Below are 19,981 nucleotides of genomic sequence, written 5' to 3' on the forward strand. Positions count from 1 at the left end.
ACAAAATCAAATTCTTTACTGGGCCAATGTAAAAAAAAAAAAAACGCAATTTTACATTTACACCCCCCCGAGATCCACAGCCCTTGTATGGGAGCTCGCATTTTCCCCGTCATCCGACATACATATACAAATTTTTTAATCTGTTGGTGAAAACGCACACACTTTTCACCCAGCAAAATAGCTTTCAAATTCTCCCCTGAAAACCTCTCCTTCTCAACTTCAACCTCACCTGATCCTTTGATTGCTTAAGCCTTCTGTTGGCAAAAAAAAATCTAAATGGATGCATAAATTAATACCCCCAGCGTTTTGCTTGCTGTTTAAGGTACACGTTGCCGCACCTGATTTTCCCGGTTATGTTTGTACAAAGATCGCCCCACCCAACAGCTCAACAAACGAAAAAGCAAAAAACACAAAAATTTCTTTTTCTTTTCTCCATCGTTCCACTGTTTTGCAACCGCCCGCCCTACGAAACCCAACCTCGTATGCGAAAACAAAAGGAACTACTCGGGTACGACGTGCCTTTTATTAGCCACATCGATAATTGTAACACTAACCGAGGCTTATCTAGCACACTACACGCAAACGAAGTTTCTCTACAGGAAGTCTGTAAATATTTGTATTATGAATTAACTTTTTTTGGGGTACAAGAGCCCCGTGCTGCTTATACACCTAAACTCTGTACACTTTCCCATTGGGCAAACACGTACCAACTATTACCATTATCACCAATTACTAAACCACGATAGACACCAAGTTCCAGACACTTTATGTTTGACGAATACACCCCAAATGGTTTCTGAATAGAATCTGTCACTCTTCCATCTCCACTATGGTCCGCCTCATCTTCTTCATCACGAGTTAATTTGAAATATTTACCCAGTGGCGATTCAATTACAACTTTAAAGTCTGGTAAATGCGCCATCTTACCTCGTAACCCTTGACTTGGATACTGGTCAATTTGGAACAAATACGTGTTTTTCAACAACAATTTATTAGCCTGGGGTTTAACAATGTATAAATCATTCAGTTGAGCTTGAACAGTGGGGAACCGTTGCACAAATTTAGTTTGTCTATTTGTACCTTGATGAGTCAATGGAATCACAATTGATAATTGATGGATATTATCAAAATGCTTTTGTAATCCTTTAGGTCCAGCAAATATTTGTAATACTCCAATAGATTCATTCTTGGGTAATATGGCTTTCACCTTAGCCATACGTCTATGATTAACCCATTTCATTTGACATAAACTTAAATCATTAGTTGTAATTTTGGATGTTTTAACCAATGTAAATAATTCGACATCAGTGGGTACATACAACTCTAATTCACAAATTTCCAAATCTTTTAACCTAGTTAATGCATTGTTGAAATTATGGAATGATAGGTTATTGGCATAGAATCCAGAATATGTGCGTGGTAAATAAAATGCAATACTTGGATCAATTGGTGGTGTCACATGTTGTAAGTCAATAATTGATGGGATGTGTGTAGATACCAAACTCAATGGCTGGGATATGAAATAAAACTCATTATATCTAACATCTTGTAAATTGCAAATGGATGGGTTTGCAAAATTGTATATATCAATTAAACGGAACTTATCATCTACCAAGACTGATAACCAGCAGTGGTTGATAACGTACTGCTCATTATGATAAAACTCATTAGGCTTTTTCCAGAACCCCAAGACAATCTCACATGGGATTCTCAATGCATCTAAAATCTTTTTAAAAATATAATTGATTTGGAAAATTGATGCTTCTCCTTTTAATTGAACTTCTTTTAATTTCGGCTTCACTTGGGAAATGCCTGCTGTTGAGGCTTGGTCACCACCACTACCTGGTTCTTCTTCAATTATATGAAACTTGCACAAGTGTAACAACACACATCTAATCTTGGCCAAGTCCAAACTATGAAATTTCACCGAAACATCTGATATAAACTCATTCAAATCGTAGCGAATATCATAATTGGCGACAAATGCATCAATCTTGGAATAAGGAACCAGTGACAAATCAATATAATCATTATTATCATCATCATCAGTTACCAAAACCTCGCCACGATTAAACCCAGCCGTTTCATTAGTATTAATTTCTGAAATGTAGTCCAATGGTTTAACAACTAAATTGGCTTCACTCTTGACAACTCTTTTCGTTCTTCCTTGTTTTTCCTTTGAGGTTAACGAATTCATTCTATTAATGTCCATTTTATAACTAACCAAATCGATTTCATCTTGACGTTGTAACTTCTGTTCAATAGGATTCAACTGTTCTTGTGTGGACCTCCTTAATAACTTTTTGAAAATGTTTCCATTGCCTTTCCTTTTATCTTCAAATACGGCGCTCATGACATCAGACTTGGATTCTGAAGCAAAGTCGTCATCAGCAGCATCATCATCGTCGCCCTCAATCATGCTAGAATCGTATACATCATCCTCAACAGACATCCCCTTCATCCTTGATTGACTTTGTTGTAAATCTTTTTCATACTTGTGTCTCATGAATGATCCTGCGCTGGTGGCACTCAACTCGGACAAGTTCATCACATCACTTTGCAATGATTTTATCGAATTTTTTAACTCTTCATGTTGCATGTATAATCGGTAATAATCATCATCATTACTGATAGCACCTCCAAAATCGTCACCGTCATAAGGCATTCTCATTTGTGATGATCCCATGTCATCCACAGCACCATTGGCACCTGGTGACTTTGATGGTGTGGAATGCTTTGGAGGGGGTGGTGGGGGTGGTGATTCGTTGTCGTCCCTGAGTAGACCATCACCTGAATTAACATAATTGGTCAATGGGTTTCCAGGCATTCCATGTGCAATATCATCTTCTTCGTCAGTGACGTAATTTGACATTTTCTTACTCAAATCATCACGTGAATATCTCTTACGTTCTTCGAGAGAGTCGTACGAGTCAACTGAATATTCATCTTTTGTTCTAAAAGAGTGTTGATATTTTGATGGCGATGTGGGTGATTTTTGTGCTTGCTTGTCATTTCTCTTTAACTTTTGTAATTCATATTCCAACTCGGCCCTTTTTCGAGCAATCTCTTCATATTCCTTTACAAATTCTAGCTCTCTCGATGACTTGGATTTCTGATTAGATGGAGTGGCATTGGCAGATAATGGTAACGATGGCTGACTTCCATAGTGTGTCTGCTTTTGCATTAATCTTTCCCTGTGTTGTTGTTTTTGAACCATATCAGACGACTTTATATCAGCATATGAACTTGATTTGTAGGAATTGCCATGTGGATACGGTTGAGAACGAGCCATTTCCCTCTGGTCAGGCACCATTACCTTTCTGTTCAAATCCAGTGTCGATTTGTAAAGCTTATAATTGTTGAGTTGTTGTTCTTGTTGTTTTAATTGTTTTTGCATACGCTTGAAGCATTCAATCTCCATCTCACGGTCCCGTTGTAATTGCAACTGTTGTTGATGGCTCACTTTGCTGCTACGTCCTGAAGATGCATAAACTGGAAACTTTTTCATTGGCGATGGAATACCATCGAAACTCTGATTCATTCTATCATACGAACCTCTTGATGGTGAAGACTCCCCTTGTTTGTAATTCAACATGGGGTTGGAAGTTTGTTTGTGAATCCTGTCTACTGACATGGTACTTCCTCCCATCTGTTTCTTCTTTGTTGGGGTGCCCATTCCAGAAGGAGGGGTTCTTGATGCTTCGTCTTCCATTACACTAACATACTCGCGAGGGAATATCCCCTCTGCTCCGTTACGACGTAGCTTCCCACTCCACCAACTCTCATCAACAATGGAAAACACTTGGATCAACTCATTTTCGAGAAATCCCAAATCCCCAGATTCTTCACCGGGCCACGACACAGTGGTCTTTACTTTAAATGGTAGTGGAGGTAGTGTCATATGCGGAAAGGAGTAGAATGAAACTGTAGTTTGTAAAATGCAAAAGGTTGAATGTTATAATGCTAGTAAATGCAAATGTAATAAAACTGAATGAAAGGAATGTGGGCGATAACAATGCTATAATTGTATTAAAAGGAATGAAGCAATTAAAAATTGATTCTATTTCCTTTGGAATGAATATTGGAAATGAAAGGGCTTTAGTCAACAGGAAAAAAGTTTCCAATAATAAAAATATTTTGATCTTGTTTTGTCAATTGCTATATTCAGATGTGTTTTTTCTATTATGAGCGTCATCATCTTGGTCTACTAGATCAAATGGGTTTTCTTTTGTTTTTTTTTTGAAAGGAAGATCTGATTTTGTGGTGACCTTCTTCATTAGGCTAATTGGTAAACATTTGTTGTATACTTTTGTGTCACTTCCAGCCGTTAATGTCGTGCCGTAAAAAATATTGATTTGGTCTGTCGTGAATGAAATAATGCGACACTGGTGTGTGTAGTAAAAGTTTTGCAACACGATTCTTTCTCAAAAGTATAAATACAGCAACAAATTTTGTAAACCAAAAGTTTTTTTACAACCAAACTGAACATAACAAAAGTGATCGTATCTTCTTGTCACATCAGCTAGTTTTGCTCGAATGTTAACAGCAAAGGATTGATCTAATTGGGCAGTAGTGGAGATAGCTAAGGAATCCTCTAAAGGGTATTCATCAAGTCTATCTCTTGATAGATATCATTGGGGATTAATCCCTCATTAGCTCATAAGTTTCATTGAAAGAAACCAGTCATAAGGTTCAATTAAAGTTAGAGCTAAACTCCACGAAGTTCGTTTATAATTGGATCTTGAGCAGAGTCGCTCATTCGTGTGATTCTGATTTGGATATGACAGACTTGTCAATTTCAAGGTGTCCCAGATACTCGTTCAAGGTGTTACATGCCACCAGCTTTTAGGCTTTCCGTTTTGAAGTAAAGAGGTACGTATTATTACTTAGATGTTCACAGATAAAATGTACGTTAAATTTCTCTTGTATTCAGTTTAAACCTGCAGCTCTAGTATCTCTCTACGAGAGTCTGTTCCGATCTTTATATGATACATGTTCCAAACTCTTGATCTCCATTGGAGTGGTGTATAATGAGATTTATCACTCTTTGTGACAGAAACAACACTGTTGCTCGCTGGTACCTTTTGCTGCGAGTAATATTCAAATCCCTTTTCTTTTTGTTTTCTGTGTCTGTCTGAATTTCTGTGTCTGACATTCTTTTTCTGTGTCTGAGTGTATATCTATTATTGTTTTTATTTTTATTTTTATTTTATATTTGGGTTACGTAACTAGATTCATTAATTGTGCGCACGTGCTTATCATTATCGTTTAATTAAAATTATTAACTAACTTTTATTTCATAAAATCAACACTATGTGGGTAATCTGTTAGTATATATATATATTCAAGTCATTTACAGGTATATTTAGATACGACTTGGAACTACCAGTTTTGAGATACGTTACTAGACGAACCAACACTGTCTCAGACAATCCACCGCTCACGGATAACTTTAATTTTGCACTTTTTTTGAAGGACAAATATATGAATTACCAACCACTACTCAGTTTGCTTTGTTGCCTTTTTCTATCTTTTATTTAATAAATTGAGTTAAAATGTTGTGTAAAAGAAAACTACGTAGTTCATTCCCTCTACCTACTCCTCAAAAGAGGTCCCTTTCTTCTCTACAACACGAGTGTCAACCTCCTGCATTAAAACCCTACTTACGCCCGCCAATACTGGGCCAAACTATGCAATCGATCAATAACAACCGGCAAAAACGCACCAACACTATCATTAATCAAATCCTGAAAATGCAAAATCGCCTCTTCTTCAGTACTCATCAGTAAACAAAACTTATCCTGTACCTTGGAAACAGCGCGTGAAGGATCAATAATAATATCAGGTATATTGGCATCACTCATTAATTGAAACAAATTTAAAATCAATTGTGAGTTTTTGCGTAGTGTTGTGTAAGTAATGAAGCAATAATTTTTAAAAATTTGGAAATTTTCATGATTCATACCTCCCATTCCGTCAATTACTTGAATGGGGAGTTTCATCAAAGGCGGGAATGGTTTTGGGTCACGGCCTAGTATGTAACCAAAATCGGCATGCCAGAATTTGCCATTGGGTGAAAGAAGCAAGTTGTCCAAATGACGGTCTCCAACACCAAGAATATATGTGATGACACAGTAACCAGCGCATGATTTGACGTAGTTGTCCATTAATTTTGGAGATACTCCTAGATCGGAAGTGACTGTGGGTTTAGGCTGTGGTGGTGCTGGTGCTGAATCAGTACTGGTTGTGGAACTATGCAAGACACTTTTGGAAACTGGTTCAATTGCCTGTTCATCTTGATCTGGATCTTGACTGTGGATCCTTAGGTAATTGAGGATCCCATTAGAAGTGACACTGGGAGGAAGCGCGGAGGATTTTTGCTGCTTCCCATCAGATGCAGTACCACCTGGAGCATGGGCACTAGTGGCTGTTCCAGCACCAGCATCCAATTGAGGCATCTGTGCATACTTTGACAACACCACATCCAAAGTTTCATTCGGCACAAACTGAATAAGCCCAGCAACAGGACTAGTAGCAAGAATCTTATACGGAGTCAATTTCAAATCCAAATTCTCATTCTTCAACAATTGATCCATCAAGTTTATAATTTGAATCACCAACTGATCTTGTCTCAAATCATCACCAATTTTAAACATCAATGGATACTTGCCATACTTTTTACTTGATTTCTTGCCAAATATTTGTGACGTATGACGACTTGGCTGTTTGGACTCTATAGTCTTGAGGGTAATCTTTAATGGAGAAAGTGATGATTTGAATACTGATGATTCTTGAGGATAACATCCACAAACAACAACTGAAGGGTCTAACGGTAACGGGAACGGATCGGGGAATTTAAGCAATTCATTCGTTGAGGATGACAAGTATTCCCGAAGAAACTCAACTTTCTTAGCTGTGGCTTCGCCCTTTTTAAATGTAGTTCGTATCAATTCCACAAGATGAGTGAGTTTTTTAATAAACCAAATTTGTCGCTTAAGATGCTTATAGTGGGGCACCTTATGTTCATGACTGTATATTTTCAAGCACTCGATATACTTGTTCAAGACGATGGAGTAAATGTTGGTTTTGCCACCTCTACTCAATTGATCCTCATTTTCAACTTTAACGTACCAGTAAAAGAAGTTTCCCAATTGCTCATTTTCAACCGCCAGTGTAATTAGGAATTTTGCAAGTGGCAAGTTCATGCAGTCCAACGTTTCAACTGCTCCAGCTCCAGATCCAGCCCCTCCTCCTCCTCCTCCTCCTCCTCCTCTACCCTGTTCATCTTGATAAATCAATGCCTCATATTTCAAAGCTTGAACCAATTGGAGAAGATAAAGCAACAACTCGTCACTACTTGCCAACTTCAATCTCTCCACCGCCAATTTCCGCAAATAGCAAACATCATCAAACACTTTTTGAAACCTCAATTCATCATCGGTCAATTTTGCATCATCTGTACTATTGTTCTTCACTTCAAACGCATCTTCAGAGTACCTTGATTTACCCAACACATGCGGATTGAAAAACTTGCCCAATAATTCCAATGCATCGCCAATTTGTAAATTCTCTACACTCCAATACAACGGCAAGATTTCCTTAAATGTATGATCCAACTCATAATCATTTTCCCAATTGATTGATTTGAGAAACTTGGGCAAGAATGATTTGGATGCTTTTGAAGTGGAATCATTAGAATTGTTATTCTTGCTGAAATAATACCGGAATCGCCACATGAGATTCTTTTCATTATCAGTCAATTCTGCATTTGATGGCTTGAGTAAAATCTTTAGTAGTTCATCTCGTAATTGTGGTGAAGGTTTTAAATCTTTATCAATGATGGAATTGTTGTTGATATTTCTCTCCAATTTATGAAACTTCAACTCAATTGGATCCAACATGGCATTAACATTCGTATTCGTATTCAAGTTTGGTCCAGTTGTCGTTGTGGCGTAATTTGCAGTCAATTGAAAATCGGGATCGTATATCTTGGTAGCTTTCGGATCCAGTGACGTTGACATTGGTATATCAATTGAGTTGATCACTTTGCTAATTGTGTTACCTAACGGTGGATCAACACCACTACGTGGTTCCAATGATGGTACATTGTATATGATATCTGAATACACGATGGGGAATTCATAATGCGGGAGCTCAACGTATAGGAAATAATCATGATCTCGATTACCATTTGTCGTAACATCAATCTTGGGTAACGCAATCTTATCAAGCCAACTAATGCGAGAATACTGTCCATTTTCATAATTGATTAAATCTTGCTCTAATGGAGTCAACCCCGTAAGCACGCCATAATTCAACTTTTCTTGCTCAACATTGACATCAGCTTCAGTATATATAGGCACCTTGTGGGATCCACTTCTCAACGTCGACGACTTATGGTTGAATAAAGAAAGAAACCCAACTCCAAACACCACTGGTTTTGTATTGACAATTTCCATTATTGAGAACTTCAAATACGAATCATACCACACTTGATTCCCATCGATAGCCAACTTCAATACTTGGTTCCATATTCGTTTCTTGTTGTTGAAAGCCTTGTATGAAGTTTGAATCGGTATGCTGATTAGGTTGTTATCCTTGCCGTCATAGACCTCAATGGTGACATATAGGTCCAGGTATCGATATATTTTCGACAATTGTTGGAAAATGGCTGGATTGGTAAACTTGTCGGAGATGGAAGCTAGTTGAAGATGATCATTTGTGCATTCCATGTAATTGATTTTGATGTTGATTGGTTGTGATAGGTCTTTTGAGAGACCGAATGTGGTCAATGTTCGGTTATGGGGAGTAGATTGCTCCGGATGTGGGGGGATTGCTGTCATTACCGTACCGTTGCAGAGGAGACGTTATTTGTTGATAAGGCAAAAGCTACTTATTTGTTCTTCCCTTATGCGGCTTGTAGCTTACAATTACTTCTTTTGAAAAGTTGCACGTGCATTCTATCAAAAAAACTATAAACTCCCATCTTTTATATCCTAGCTACACCACCAATCAAAATTCTTTCAATCTTTTCATGCCCATCATCGAAATCCTGAGTTAGCTGAATCAATGGGTTGAATAAATAATTAACCACCAACTTCCTTACTGTGTATTTCAACTTCAACAATCCATTAACAACCCAGCGTTCATCACGTTGATATTCACGACATTGAATAATATCATTTTCATAGAAATGCATCACTGGTAACTCATCAACTAGGGATTCAGGTATTGGCATCAGTTTCATTATCGCTTTAATCAAGTCCTCAGTCATGCGGACTTCTTCCATGAATCCAAATCGTACAATACATTTGAAATGGCCAGGCAACTTCATTGGCGCAAGAACAAATCGTTCATCAACTGCATATGGGATGGAAAGGACTCGTACTCCAACAAAGACCAAGTTGTTAGGTATTGAAGCGAAATTTTCAACAATTTTAGCATATAGTTGTGGTAATGTGTTTGGACTGTTTGTGAGGAGGGAGTTGACATACATGAATCCAACACCAGGGTGTTTTTGTAACACTTGAGTGCCGTATTTGGTTATCACTTGGTTACTAGCTGGTTGAGCAACAACAGTGACTCTTTCCCTCGCTCTTCCTCGATCACTCAAATCGCCATCATCACCGCCATTGGCATCACCACCATTCGCACTCCCACTAAGGTCAACTGTGACTGGTCTTTTCTGGAAAAATGGATACAAGTCGGCAATTTTAACCTGCTGACGTAATTCTTCATTGACTTTTCTGGATCTTGCCCATCGCCAAGTACAGAGGAATGTACAAAAGATTGCCGCCATCATTAATGGGAACCAAGCACCATGGGGCACTTTTTTCATATTGGCAATCACCAAACACATCTCCAATGGAATAAAGATGCAAGCAAATAAAAGCGGCCAGATAATGTTCAAGCTGTAAACATAGTATAAGCAAATAAGCATCAAGAAGGAAGTGACAATCAAATCAAGACAGATACCCAAACCATAAGCAGCAGTGATGTTGTTGCTATTTTTGAAACCAGCTGCAGTACAGACAACACCAATCATCAACATCCAATTAACTGCCGGAAGGTAAACTTTACCAGCATAATGACGTGAAACATGAACTATTTTCAATTTGGGGAAACAATCAAGATTGATCAATTGGGAAGTGATGCTGAATACAGAAAGTATCAATGCTTGTGAAGCAACAATACTAGCCAATGTTGATAACACAAACATGACCCAATATGGACCTGAGCCCGTACCACCAGGTAATGAAATATAGAACGGGTTGACGACTGCATCTGGGTGTTTTACCAAGTAAGCTCCTTGACCCAAGTAGCACAAGATCAATGCAGGATAAACAAAACAAGTCATTGTTAATTGGATTGGTAATCTTCCAAAGTGTCCAATATCAGCAAACATGGCTTCAGTACCTGTGATTGCCAACATTGCTCCTCCAAAGACATCAATACCACCATTACGTAATATGTGGATTGCATAGTACGGAGATAAAGCAGCGAAAATACCTGGATGATGTACGACAATGTTGTAAATACCACAAATGATGAGACCAAACATCCAAATGGTTATAATTGGTGCAAATGTAAAACTCAACTTTGTTGAACCAAACCTTTGAATAACGAAAAGAAGCACCAAAATGACTTCAGATACCGCCAATACATTGTTGAAACTAGGTACTGCTGTTTGAATACCACCAATTGCACTAAGGACAGTTGTAGTTGGAGTCAATAACCCATCGGAAATGATTAATGAACAACCAAGAAAACAAGCTGCAAGAATGAAAGTTTTCAACACTTTGATGACAACTGGATGTTGTTTGATTTTCTCAATTCTTGAATGCAAAGTGTCAGTAGACATGGAAGTATCGTGTCTAGCAAGTACTTTTAAATCCAAATCATCCAATTCACCTTCAGTTTTACCAGGTATGATGACTCCCTTGGGACCAATTTTCAAAAATCTAGCAATTTTAGCATAAATGGCAACTTGACCACCTTCACCATTATTTGGACCGAAATACAAGACAATTAGCACGTATTTGAAAATAACAATGAATGTGAATACATAAAAGATGATGGAAACAGCACCATACACATCATCTTTGTTTGGTGGGTTTTGAGAATATTTGATTGAGTTCATGGTGTATAGTGGAGATGTACCTAAATCACCATAGATTGCACCTAAGGAACTGAATGATAACATAAAGATTTCTTTCCATGATTGTTTGCGTTGTGGTGGTTGTGGTGAAGGAGAAGAGTCAATTGATGATTCTTCATCATACTCGTCGTAAGCATCTGTATCAGCTTCCTGTGTGTATGCTGGTGCTTCTTCTGTGTTTACTGAAGCAGCGTGCATGGATGTGTCAAAATCAGCTTTCAAGGTGGATGTGTTGCCAGTAGACATCAATGGGAAAAAGAAACTATATGTATGTGTTTTAGAGTGTGAATCTACGAAAAGGAAAAAGAAAGAAAACGGGGGAAGAATCTATGTGAGTATTTATATACTCTCTCTCTTTGGAACAGTTTGCTTGTGCTTGGTTGATGGAAGTTGAAGCCCTAGAATGAGGGCTACTTTTTGGTGTCCCATGTGTATCTATCTATGTTGTTGTTTTAATTTCTATTTTGGTAGGTAGTGTTTGTTGTTGCAAAAATTGAAAATTTTAAATCCCTCAAAACTTTTTGCATTACGTACATCACACAATACAATACATAAGACAATAGTACAATACATAAGACAATAGAAAGTTTATACTTTACGTACTACACTTTTCTTGAGGGGCTGTACCAACAACAACAAAAGCAACAAAAACAACCACAGAAAACTCGTCTTATTTTTTCTTTTTTTAGTATAGTAGTGTAAATATAGACTACAAGCGCCATAGACATACATACAGACAGATAGACAGATAAAATATTACATGTATGTCTAATCATGTGTTATTCTTAATATATACGTCATATAGTAATACATCTTCTTTTATGCTTGTTTCGTATATGAACTTGAGTATATTGTATCTATGTATGCATATTTTGAGGGATTTTTTAATACAGTTAGATGTATCTCTATCGTACTAGCAGTAGTTACGTAATAGAATCCAATACAATCTACTAGTTTATGGGTATGTGTATTGATAGAGTTCGTAAACTCCAATGTCTATTCATCTTTGAAGACAATACAGTAACCAATACACAAAATACTCTAAGACACTAATGATGCACATTAGCTTATACTCCATGATTAAATGGATTCTATATACAAAGTACAAAAGAGTGATAAACGAAATACACGGAAATATGGAGAAAACCCCTAATATTAGGGGGCGTGAGGCTATGCTTTACTAGGCTACTAATCTATTTAATCCTTGGCTTTCAGAGGTACACAATTCTGTTATACATTAGTGTCATGTCTAGTAATGATAGTAGTCGTTTAATAGGGCTAGAGGAGAATGGTGTTATTACAAATGTGAAAAGTATATTTTCTTTATTCATCTTCTGGTGCTGTCATAGCCTCACATACATACACAAAACACAATACATAAAACACAACAAAAGCAAAAAAAAAAAAAAAAAAAAAGTGAAAAATCCCTCAAACTATACTACATACATACACACAAAATACTTTGCTAAGAGACACAATAGAGTAGTATTTTGCTTCATTGGAGAATTTGTCAACTACTATTACTACTATTGTCTTTAAGATTAGCGAAATACAAAATTGAATCTCTCTGTGCCCCTAATTGTGTGTGTGTGTGTGTGTGTGTGTGTGTGTACTTTTGTTCAATTTTTTCTTTTTTTTTTTCTTTTTTGCAACCAAACATTCATACTAAAACATAAGCTCATACTTATCAGCACAACAAATAAGTAGCACGTTCTTTCATCTACTATGTAATTGTATATATATATACCTAAGGCAGAAGGAGGTTATATTCTTGAAATGAATCAGTTTTACTTGTTTAAAAAAAGTTTATGTGTATCTTGATTGCTCTAATTTTAGAATGTTTTTGAAAAAAATGAAAAAAATGAAAAAAATTTCTCTGTTTGTTTCTGTTTTTGTTTTTGTTGTTTCTTCACAAAGAAAAATTAAAATCCCTCAAATGTCAAACAAAGACAAGACACGCAATTTCAAAATATCCTAAAAATATAATATCTCTCTATCTTGAAATAATTAATAGCTTGTTTGACTCCTATATTTCTCTATCCTTTTATCCTATTCTCTTTCTATTCCTTCCCTTCATACGGCATCAAAAAAAGCAACTCTGACTCAATCAATTGAATTTTTTCTCTTTTTGTGCAAGTTATTACAACATTTTTTGAATCAAATGCTCAGTTTCTCTCTACACCATGTTTCTATTACTACACTACATAGCTTAAAATAGGATACAGCAGGTGAGGCTGTGATATGCTACAGTGGATGCGCAGATGTGTTTTCTATACAATAAATTAAAAATGAATGTCTACATGAAATTTTCAATGGATTTTGGTGCAAATATTTTAATTTCCGTGAAAAGAAATGACGAGAGAGAGTCACAGTCCGTAGTACTGCTTCTCAGGCAGTATCAAACTATCAAGACTCTTGAGAATACAGACTGTAACCAGTTCAACTCATTTGGCTCCTGCTTTAACAAAGTCTTCATGAAAGTACAAGACACAGTTGCTTTGCATTATGAATCCACCCAAGCTTTAAACAAACACCACTACAAAAGAAAGTACATTCCTAAATTACTACCCTTCTTGAATCTATCCCACTTGCCAAACTACTGTTGTGTGTGCGGCTTTTACCCAAAAAAGAAGTGAATACGCGTATTTAATTCGACGCGACTAAATTTTTTTATTTTATTTTTATTTTTTTTCAGGTTGTCGTTTACCACTCCTCATCTACACCAGCACCACCATCCCATGTCGTACAAGAAGATATCCATTTTTCCAGATGGTAACTCATATGCCTACTTTAATGACTATTTGAAAAGGTTGGTTATTGCCAATAGTGAAGGGATTATCAAGTTGGTCAATGTTGAAGACTTTGATTCACAACCAGTATCAATTGATTTTTTACTGCATTTGACATCAACTTCTTTCTATAATGATTTATTAGCAGTTACTACTACTGAGGGAAAGTTGGAGCTTATAGATTTATCTAAACATGAATCAAGGGGTGTTATTTTCAGGTCGGAGTTGCCCTTGCGTGACTTAACATTTATAAATCAAGGTAATAGGATACTTTGTGGTGGTGATGATGATAAATTAGTGATTATTGATTTACAAAATGATAATCAGTACAAGACTGTTGCATTACCTGACCAATTGTTAAACATTTCTTATGATTCCACGGGAGAGTTGTGCAGTATTAGTTTATCTAATGGGGCAGTACAAATCTACTCAGTTTTCAATGAAGAGTTGAATTTGTTACACACTTTGGAGAATGTTATTGATAAAAAAATCAACTTGTCTACTGAGAATATCGACTTTAATAATGAACACAATGATGAATTATACACAGCAAAGACACAATGGTCAAAAGATGGACAATTTTTGCTAATCCCAGGAGTAAACAATATCATCCAAGTTTATCAAAGACTGGATTGGTCTAAAGTGAAACTGTTTGCAAGTGACTCCAAAATCATCGATTACAACTTGTTTGGTAATAAATTGGCCATCTTGACATTAAATACATACAAAGTGGTTAATTTTGATTCCACAACTACGTTACACGAAGATGATTTCGAATTAAATGAGGATGCATTGCTGTTGAATATTGATTGGGAGAATAAAACTGGTCTTTTAATTGGTAGTACTTATGGAGATATACTAAGATTGAAGGATGTAGTGAAGGATGTAACTGGTGATACTGGAGCAAGTTTGTTTATGGATGATTTAGAGGAGAGCGATGTTGAGTTTGAAAACGATCATCCGACGGAAAAGCCACTGCATCGAGAGGAGGAGGAGCAAATTGATACCGCAAAACGTTTATTTGTCGACGATGATGATGATGAGAATTCAATTTTGGATGATGAGGAGTACACAAGACCACAGCCGGTGCAAAATGGATTCAAAAAGCATAAACCATCTCCAACTCCAGTAAAGAGCTACGTCACATCCAAGATACTTCCTTACTCTCCTGGATCTACCCCATTTACCAATAAAGGTGACATTGTTGATAGACGATACTTGACCATGAATAATATTGGATATGCTTGGATTGTGATTAATAAAGAGCCAGGTGCTACAAATAGTATCACTGTGTCATTTTTCGATCGTTCATTGAATAGTGAGTATCATTTCACCGACTATCAGAAATTTGATCTTGCGTCGTTGAATCAAAGGAGTATTGTCTTGGGTGAAAGTAGTAAAGGAACCATCTTTTACAAATCTCACAATGATGTTGGTAATGATTCATGGGAAAAGACTTTACCTCTAGTTAAAGATGAGTACTTGACTAGTATATGCATCACCAACTCCAAGGCAAATAACACCATTGTTGTTGGTACAAATTTAGGATACCTACGTTTCTTCAATGAGTATGGTATATGTTTAAATGTGATTAAAACGATACCAGTGGTGTCTTTGGCTGCTTCCTATGGTATCATATTGATGGTTAATCAAGTTACTACCAATGTCTACACATACACCATATTTGACATTTATCAAGACTACAAAACCATTCAATTGAACTGTCCAATTCCATTGAAAGAATGCAAGACACAGTTGATAAAAGGTGTCTTTTTCAATGAGTATAATGATCCATGTATCGTTGGAGGACACGATGACACCTTACTTGTGCTACAATCGTGGCGAGAAACTGGTAATGCCAAATGGATCCCAATTTTGAACTTGCATAATGCCATCACAGAGTATGGATCAAATGAGAATAAACTAAATTGGTCATGTTGGCCCTTGGGAGTGATTAATGATTGTCTCAATTGTTTAATCTTGAAAAATGGTGGATATCCAGGATTCCCATTACCATTACCCGTTGAAATTGATATTGAAATACCGATCAAGCTGGGTGGTGATGCGGAAGAGGAGGAAGAGGTTAAGTGCGAGGAACAGTTTCTTCGATCATTAACCATGGGCAAGTTGCTCAACGACACAGCAGCCAATTTCGAAGATGAACAACAACAAGATGATGATGACGTTGATCAAGAAGCAATCATGACCAAATTGGAACATTACAGTACCGTATTTGATAAATCATTGATTAAATTGTTTGCTGAAGTGTGTAAACAGCTGAAGTTGAACAAGGCGTATAGTATTGCCAAGTTGATGAAGACGGATAAGGCGTTGTTGGCCGCTAGTAAAATTAGTGAACGGATGGAGTTTTTAACTCTTGCTAACAAGATTGGGCAGTTGAGAGAGCAATTGTTGGTGGAACTAGATGATTGATAAAAACTAAATGATTGATAAAAACTAAATGATTGATAAAAACTAAATGATTGATAAAAACTAAATGTATTAGAGTCTATATACAAATATAATCAACAAACCAATAAATCAATAGCCGTTTGTGATTGTCAAAAGAAATACCCTATTCATCGTAGCATCGTTTTACCTCTATACTGGCATGGTGTTTGATTTACTTGAGTTGCTTTTGGATAAAGTGGAAAACAAGTGGACTAACCCACAACACACCAGCTATTATACCAGCAAATTTCAAAGTGTCGTAAGCGTATTGTTCCTGTAACTTCTTTTGTTCTTCACTTGGTGGTGGACCTCCGTACATGATAGATATGTTCTAAGTAGATGGGTTGGATCTTAGATGTTGTGATTTTTTCTTTTTTGCCAAAAAGAAAATTTTTTTTATTTCTTTTTGATTTCGTGGTGGTGAGATTAGGGGATACTTATATAAGAATACGTAGAGGAACAGATTATACTACAACAAAACCACACGAATCGGAGTAGAGATGGCATTCTTAAAACCAACCCCACTCCTAAACACTAACAAATGTAGTTTAAAGGGTATCAATCTCCTCATAGATCTTCCTAATGATGTCATGATTTTGTAAATCTCTACACGACAAAAAAATAAAAAAGAATCTACACTGAAAAAAACCCACTCCATCCACCTGGCTTCCCCTCCCCCCAATGACATCAATCAAGCCATTCCAATTGGAAGATCTATTCACCATCAATCCAGTCAATCTCGACCCATTGACTGAAAATTTCAATATTTCATTCTACTCGCAATACTTGATTTCATGGCCAAACTTGTTTTATAAATCAGTTGAGCAAACACAGCAAGATCAACAAGATCAAGACCCAGTAACTAGTGTAACTAGTGGCTACATGATGGCTAAAACTGAAGGACAACTAAGCAAGATGGAGTACCATACCCACATTACTGCCGTTACGATCCAAGATCAGTATCGACGCATCTCCTTAGCTTCTAAATTATGTTTACATTTGGAATCAATTAGCGAGGTGCAATCGACGCTATTTATTGATTTGTTTGTCAAAGTTACAAACTCGTTGGGAAAGATGCTATATGAGAAATTGGGATATAGTGTGTATCGACGAGTGGTGGGATATTATGGTGGAGGAGGTGGAGATAGTTTTCCTGATGATCGCAATGCGATTAATGATGATATTGATGCTTTTGACATGCGGAAGTCGTTGCCTTTGGATAAAGAGAATGCAACTGTGAGAGATTTGGGAGAGAAGGTGTATGTGCTACCGAATGAAGTGGTCTTCTAGGAGGAGATTAAGCTAGTGGTTATAACTGCCGCTACCACTTTCTCGAATGTTTGTTTTTGTTTTTTGTATGACACATAGTAAGAGTACACAAAATGTAATATATATAGCAAGCATTACAAATGAAAAAAAAAAATGCACTCCATAAAGTTTCCTTCTTCTTCTTCTTCTTCCGTAAGCAGACATGTCACACAGATCATTATACAAGGGTAAACGATTTGACACACCCTCCGCGTCATCCTCTCGCGCGACATCAGCAATTGGAACACCAATTCGCTCCGACGACTCAGACTACGAAAGCGACTATGATGAAGGAGAATTGATCAAAATTGAAGAAATCTTGCGTGAAAAACTCACCAATTTGAATCAACAAGAGATGGGCGAGATGGCCAAAGAGGATCGAATAAGTGCTGGCGATAGACGTCAATATGAAGCTCATCAGTTGAATAATAAACGGATTCAGGAAAATTCCAATATTAATGAGATTATCAAGTCGCTTACTTTTTCACGTACTGATATTAGTTCACGGTCGAGGGAATTGTTGTTGGCGCAGCTTTATAAAGTTGTCGTGTCTAAGCCTTTGGTGGTTTATAATGAGGAGAATTTGGGTAATCGGTTGAATTATGTTGATGAGGATTCGGTGAATACATTGATTAATCAATTTACTGGTGCAAACTATCGAAGTGAATTGGAGTTTCAGTACCTTTTTAGGTCATTGATTGCCTTGATTTGTAGTGATATTGATGAATTTGGTGCGTTGATTAGCAATGATTTGTTGACGAGGATTCAGCATTTGATCACGGAGCCGACAAATAGTATTGTCACGGCTGAGAACAAGTCTAGTGTCATATTAGGCTATACTGCATTAACGGTGGTGTTGCATAATGGTTCATCTAGTTTTGGAGTTGATGATAGAGTCAATATGTTGATGGAGATTGCCGAGGGGTACAGTGCTAGCGCATTGGCATTACAAAAGGAAGTTGAACAAGGTGATCGTGAACATTCGACGTTTATAACTGATAAGAATTTGGATAAGAGGTTGGTCAACGAAGCCAATGCTAAGGTTGTAGCAGAAGCTTCAGTTGCCGTTGCTGCATTGCATGGGGTTGGATGCTTGTTGACCTTGTTACGTCGCGGTGAGTATTTGAATGAAGTGGTTGAAGACTTGATGGTGAAGTTGGTGCCACTATTGGATAATGATGAGAATCGAGATATTGCCAAGGCTGCAGGAAGGACAATTGCCATCATTTATGAATTGTACGATTATGGTAATGCAGAAGATGAAGGAGACGATGAGGACTATAATTTGAATTCACCTTATTATGAGCAGGAACCATTGATTTCGATATTGACGAGACTACTCAACTTGTCTTCGAAAAAGGTGTCAAAGAAGGATAAGAAGGAGATTAGTTCAGTTTTCAGAAACATTATAAATACTATTGAGACGTACACTGATGCGAATAAGAGACTGCAAGTTTACAAAAGAACCGAGGAGGGAATTGAGCTACTCAATACCTGTGTTGACTCAATAAATATCAAGCTATCCAAATATAAACAGTTGAAAATCAATACGTGGTTTCTTTCTTCTAGACTAAGACATTTGAAATGGTGCTTCAGTTTTGGTTTGCACAGCCAATTAGTTGCTAATGAGTCCATCCGAGAGGTTTTGAAAGAACCTGACAATGAGTATTCATATGGTAGTCAAGGTGTCGAAATTGATGATATTGAAGATCGTGAGGTCCTACATGAATACATGGATCAGAAGCATTCTACTGATGAGAAGCTGAGGCATGAACGAAGAAAAAAGGAGAGAATGGCCAAGATTGATGATCAATTGGAAGGATTGAACTTGAATGCATAAAAAAAAGATTTATCACGTGCATTTTCAACGCTACACAAAATTCCGTTTTTGTCGTGTGAGTCTGCACAAAATTGAAGTTGTATGACGTCATACGGGCGGGAATTGCATTTTAAGTCTAATTTCCGCTGGAAAAAAACTTTTTAGTTAAAATTTACGTAACAGTACATATAATATCGGAAGAGTAAGTTGAGATGAGGTCTAAAGTAACGTAGTGGGAAAGAGCTGGATGGAATCGATGTGAATCGAATTTTACTGATGTTTGAGTTTAATATAATGTAATTTAATTTTTTTTTTTAAGCTTTTTTTTTTTGCGACCGATGTTTAGGTACATAGATGACCAAATCGGTCTGTAAGCAGGCTAGTGAGTTAACTCTTATTCCCCTGCGTAGTTTGCTTTCTGAATTGCTGTCACTCAACGCTCTCCTTTTTAGTAAT

General features: G+C 36.9%; 5 protein-coding genes across 5 annotated transcripts; 2 read left to right on the forward strand and 3 right to left on the reverse strand. All coding sequences in view use genetic code 12, as the record gives it.

Moving 5' to 3' along the window:
• Positions 1-661: 661 nt before the first annotated feature.
• On the reverse strand, positions 662-3,901 carry I9W82_005253 (uncharacterized protein; the record flags this gene model as incomplete). Its single annotated transcript, XM_067694410.1, has 1 exon — positions 662-3,901. The coding sequence occupies one exon, from the start codon at positions 3,899-3,901 to the stop codon at positions 662-664; it is 3,240 nt and encodes a 1,079-aa protein (XP_067546733.1).
• Positions 3,902-5,663: 1,762 nt separating this feature from the next.
• On the reverse strand, positions 5,664-8,732 carry VPS34 (phosphatidylinositol 3-kinase; the record flags this gene model as incomplete). The annotated part of the gene is made up of 1 exon (XM_067694411.1): positions 5,664-8,732. The coding sequence occupies one exon, from the start codon at positions 8,730-8,732 to the stop codon at positions 5,664-5,666; it is 3,069 nt and encodes a 1,022-aa protein (XP_067546734.1).
• A 257-nt stretch (positions 8,733-8,989) lies between these two features.
• On the reverse strand, positions 8,990-11,404 carry HAK1 (Hak1p; the record flags this gene model as incomplete). The annotated part of the gene is made up of 1 exon (XM_067694412.1): positions 8,990-11,404. The coding sequence occupies one exon, from the start codon at positions 11,402-11,404 to the stop codon at positions 8,990-8,992; it is 2,415 nt and encodes an 804-aa protein (XP_067546735.1).
• Positions 11,405-13,896: 2,492 nt separating this feature from the next.
• On the forward strand, positions 13,897-16,380 carry I9W82_005256 (chromatin-binding protein; the record flags this gene model as incomplete). The annotated part of the gene is made up of 1 exon (XM_067694413.1): positions 13,897-16,380. The coding sequence occupies one exon, from the start codon at positions 13,897-13,899 to the stop codon at positions 16,378-16,380; it is 2,484 nt and encodes an 827-aa protein (XP_067546736.1).
• A 699-nt stretch (positions 16,381-17,079) lies between these two features.
• I9W82_005257 (uncharacterized protein) lies at positions 17,080-19,546 on the forward strand (the record flags this gene model as incomplete). Its single annotated transcript, XM_067694414.1, has 2 exons — positions 17,080-17,657; positions 17,986-19,546. The coding sequence occupies 2 exons, from the start codon at positions 17,080-17,082 to the stop codon at positions 19,544-19,546; spliced, it is 2,139 nt and encodes a 712-aa protein (XP_067546737.1).
• Between the last annotated feature and the right edge of the window lie 435 nt (positions 19,547-19,981).

This window comes from Candida metapsilosis (genome assembly GCF_017655625.1).
Source record: "Candida metapsilosis strain BP57 chromosome Unknown scaffold7, whole genome shotgun sequence".
NCBI lineage: Eukaryota > Fungi > Ascomycota > Pichiomycetes > Serinales > Debaryomycetaceae > Lodderomyces > Lodderomyces metapsilosis.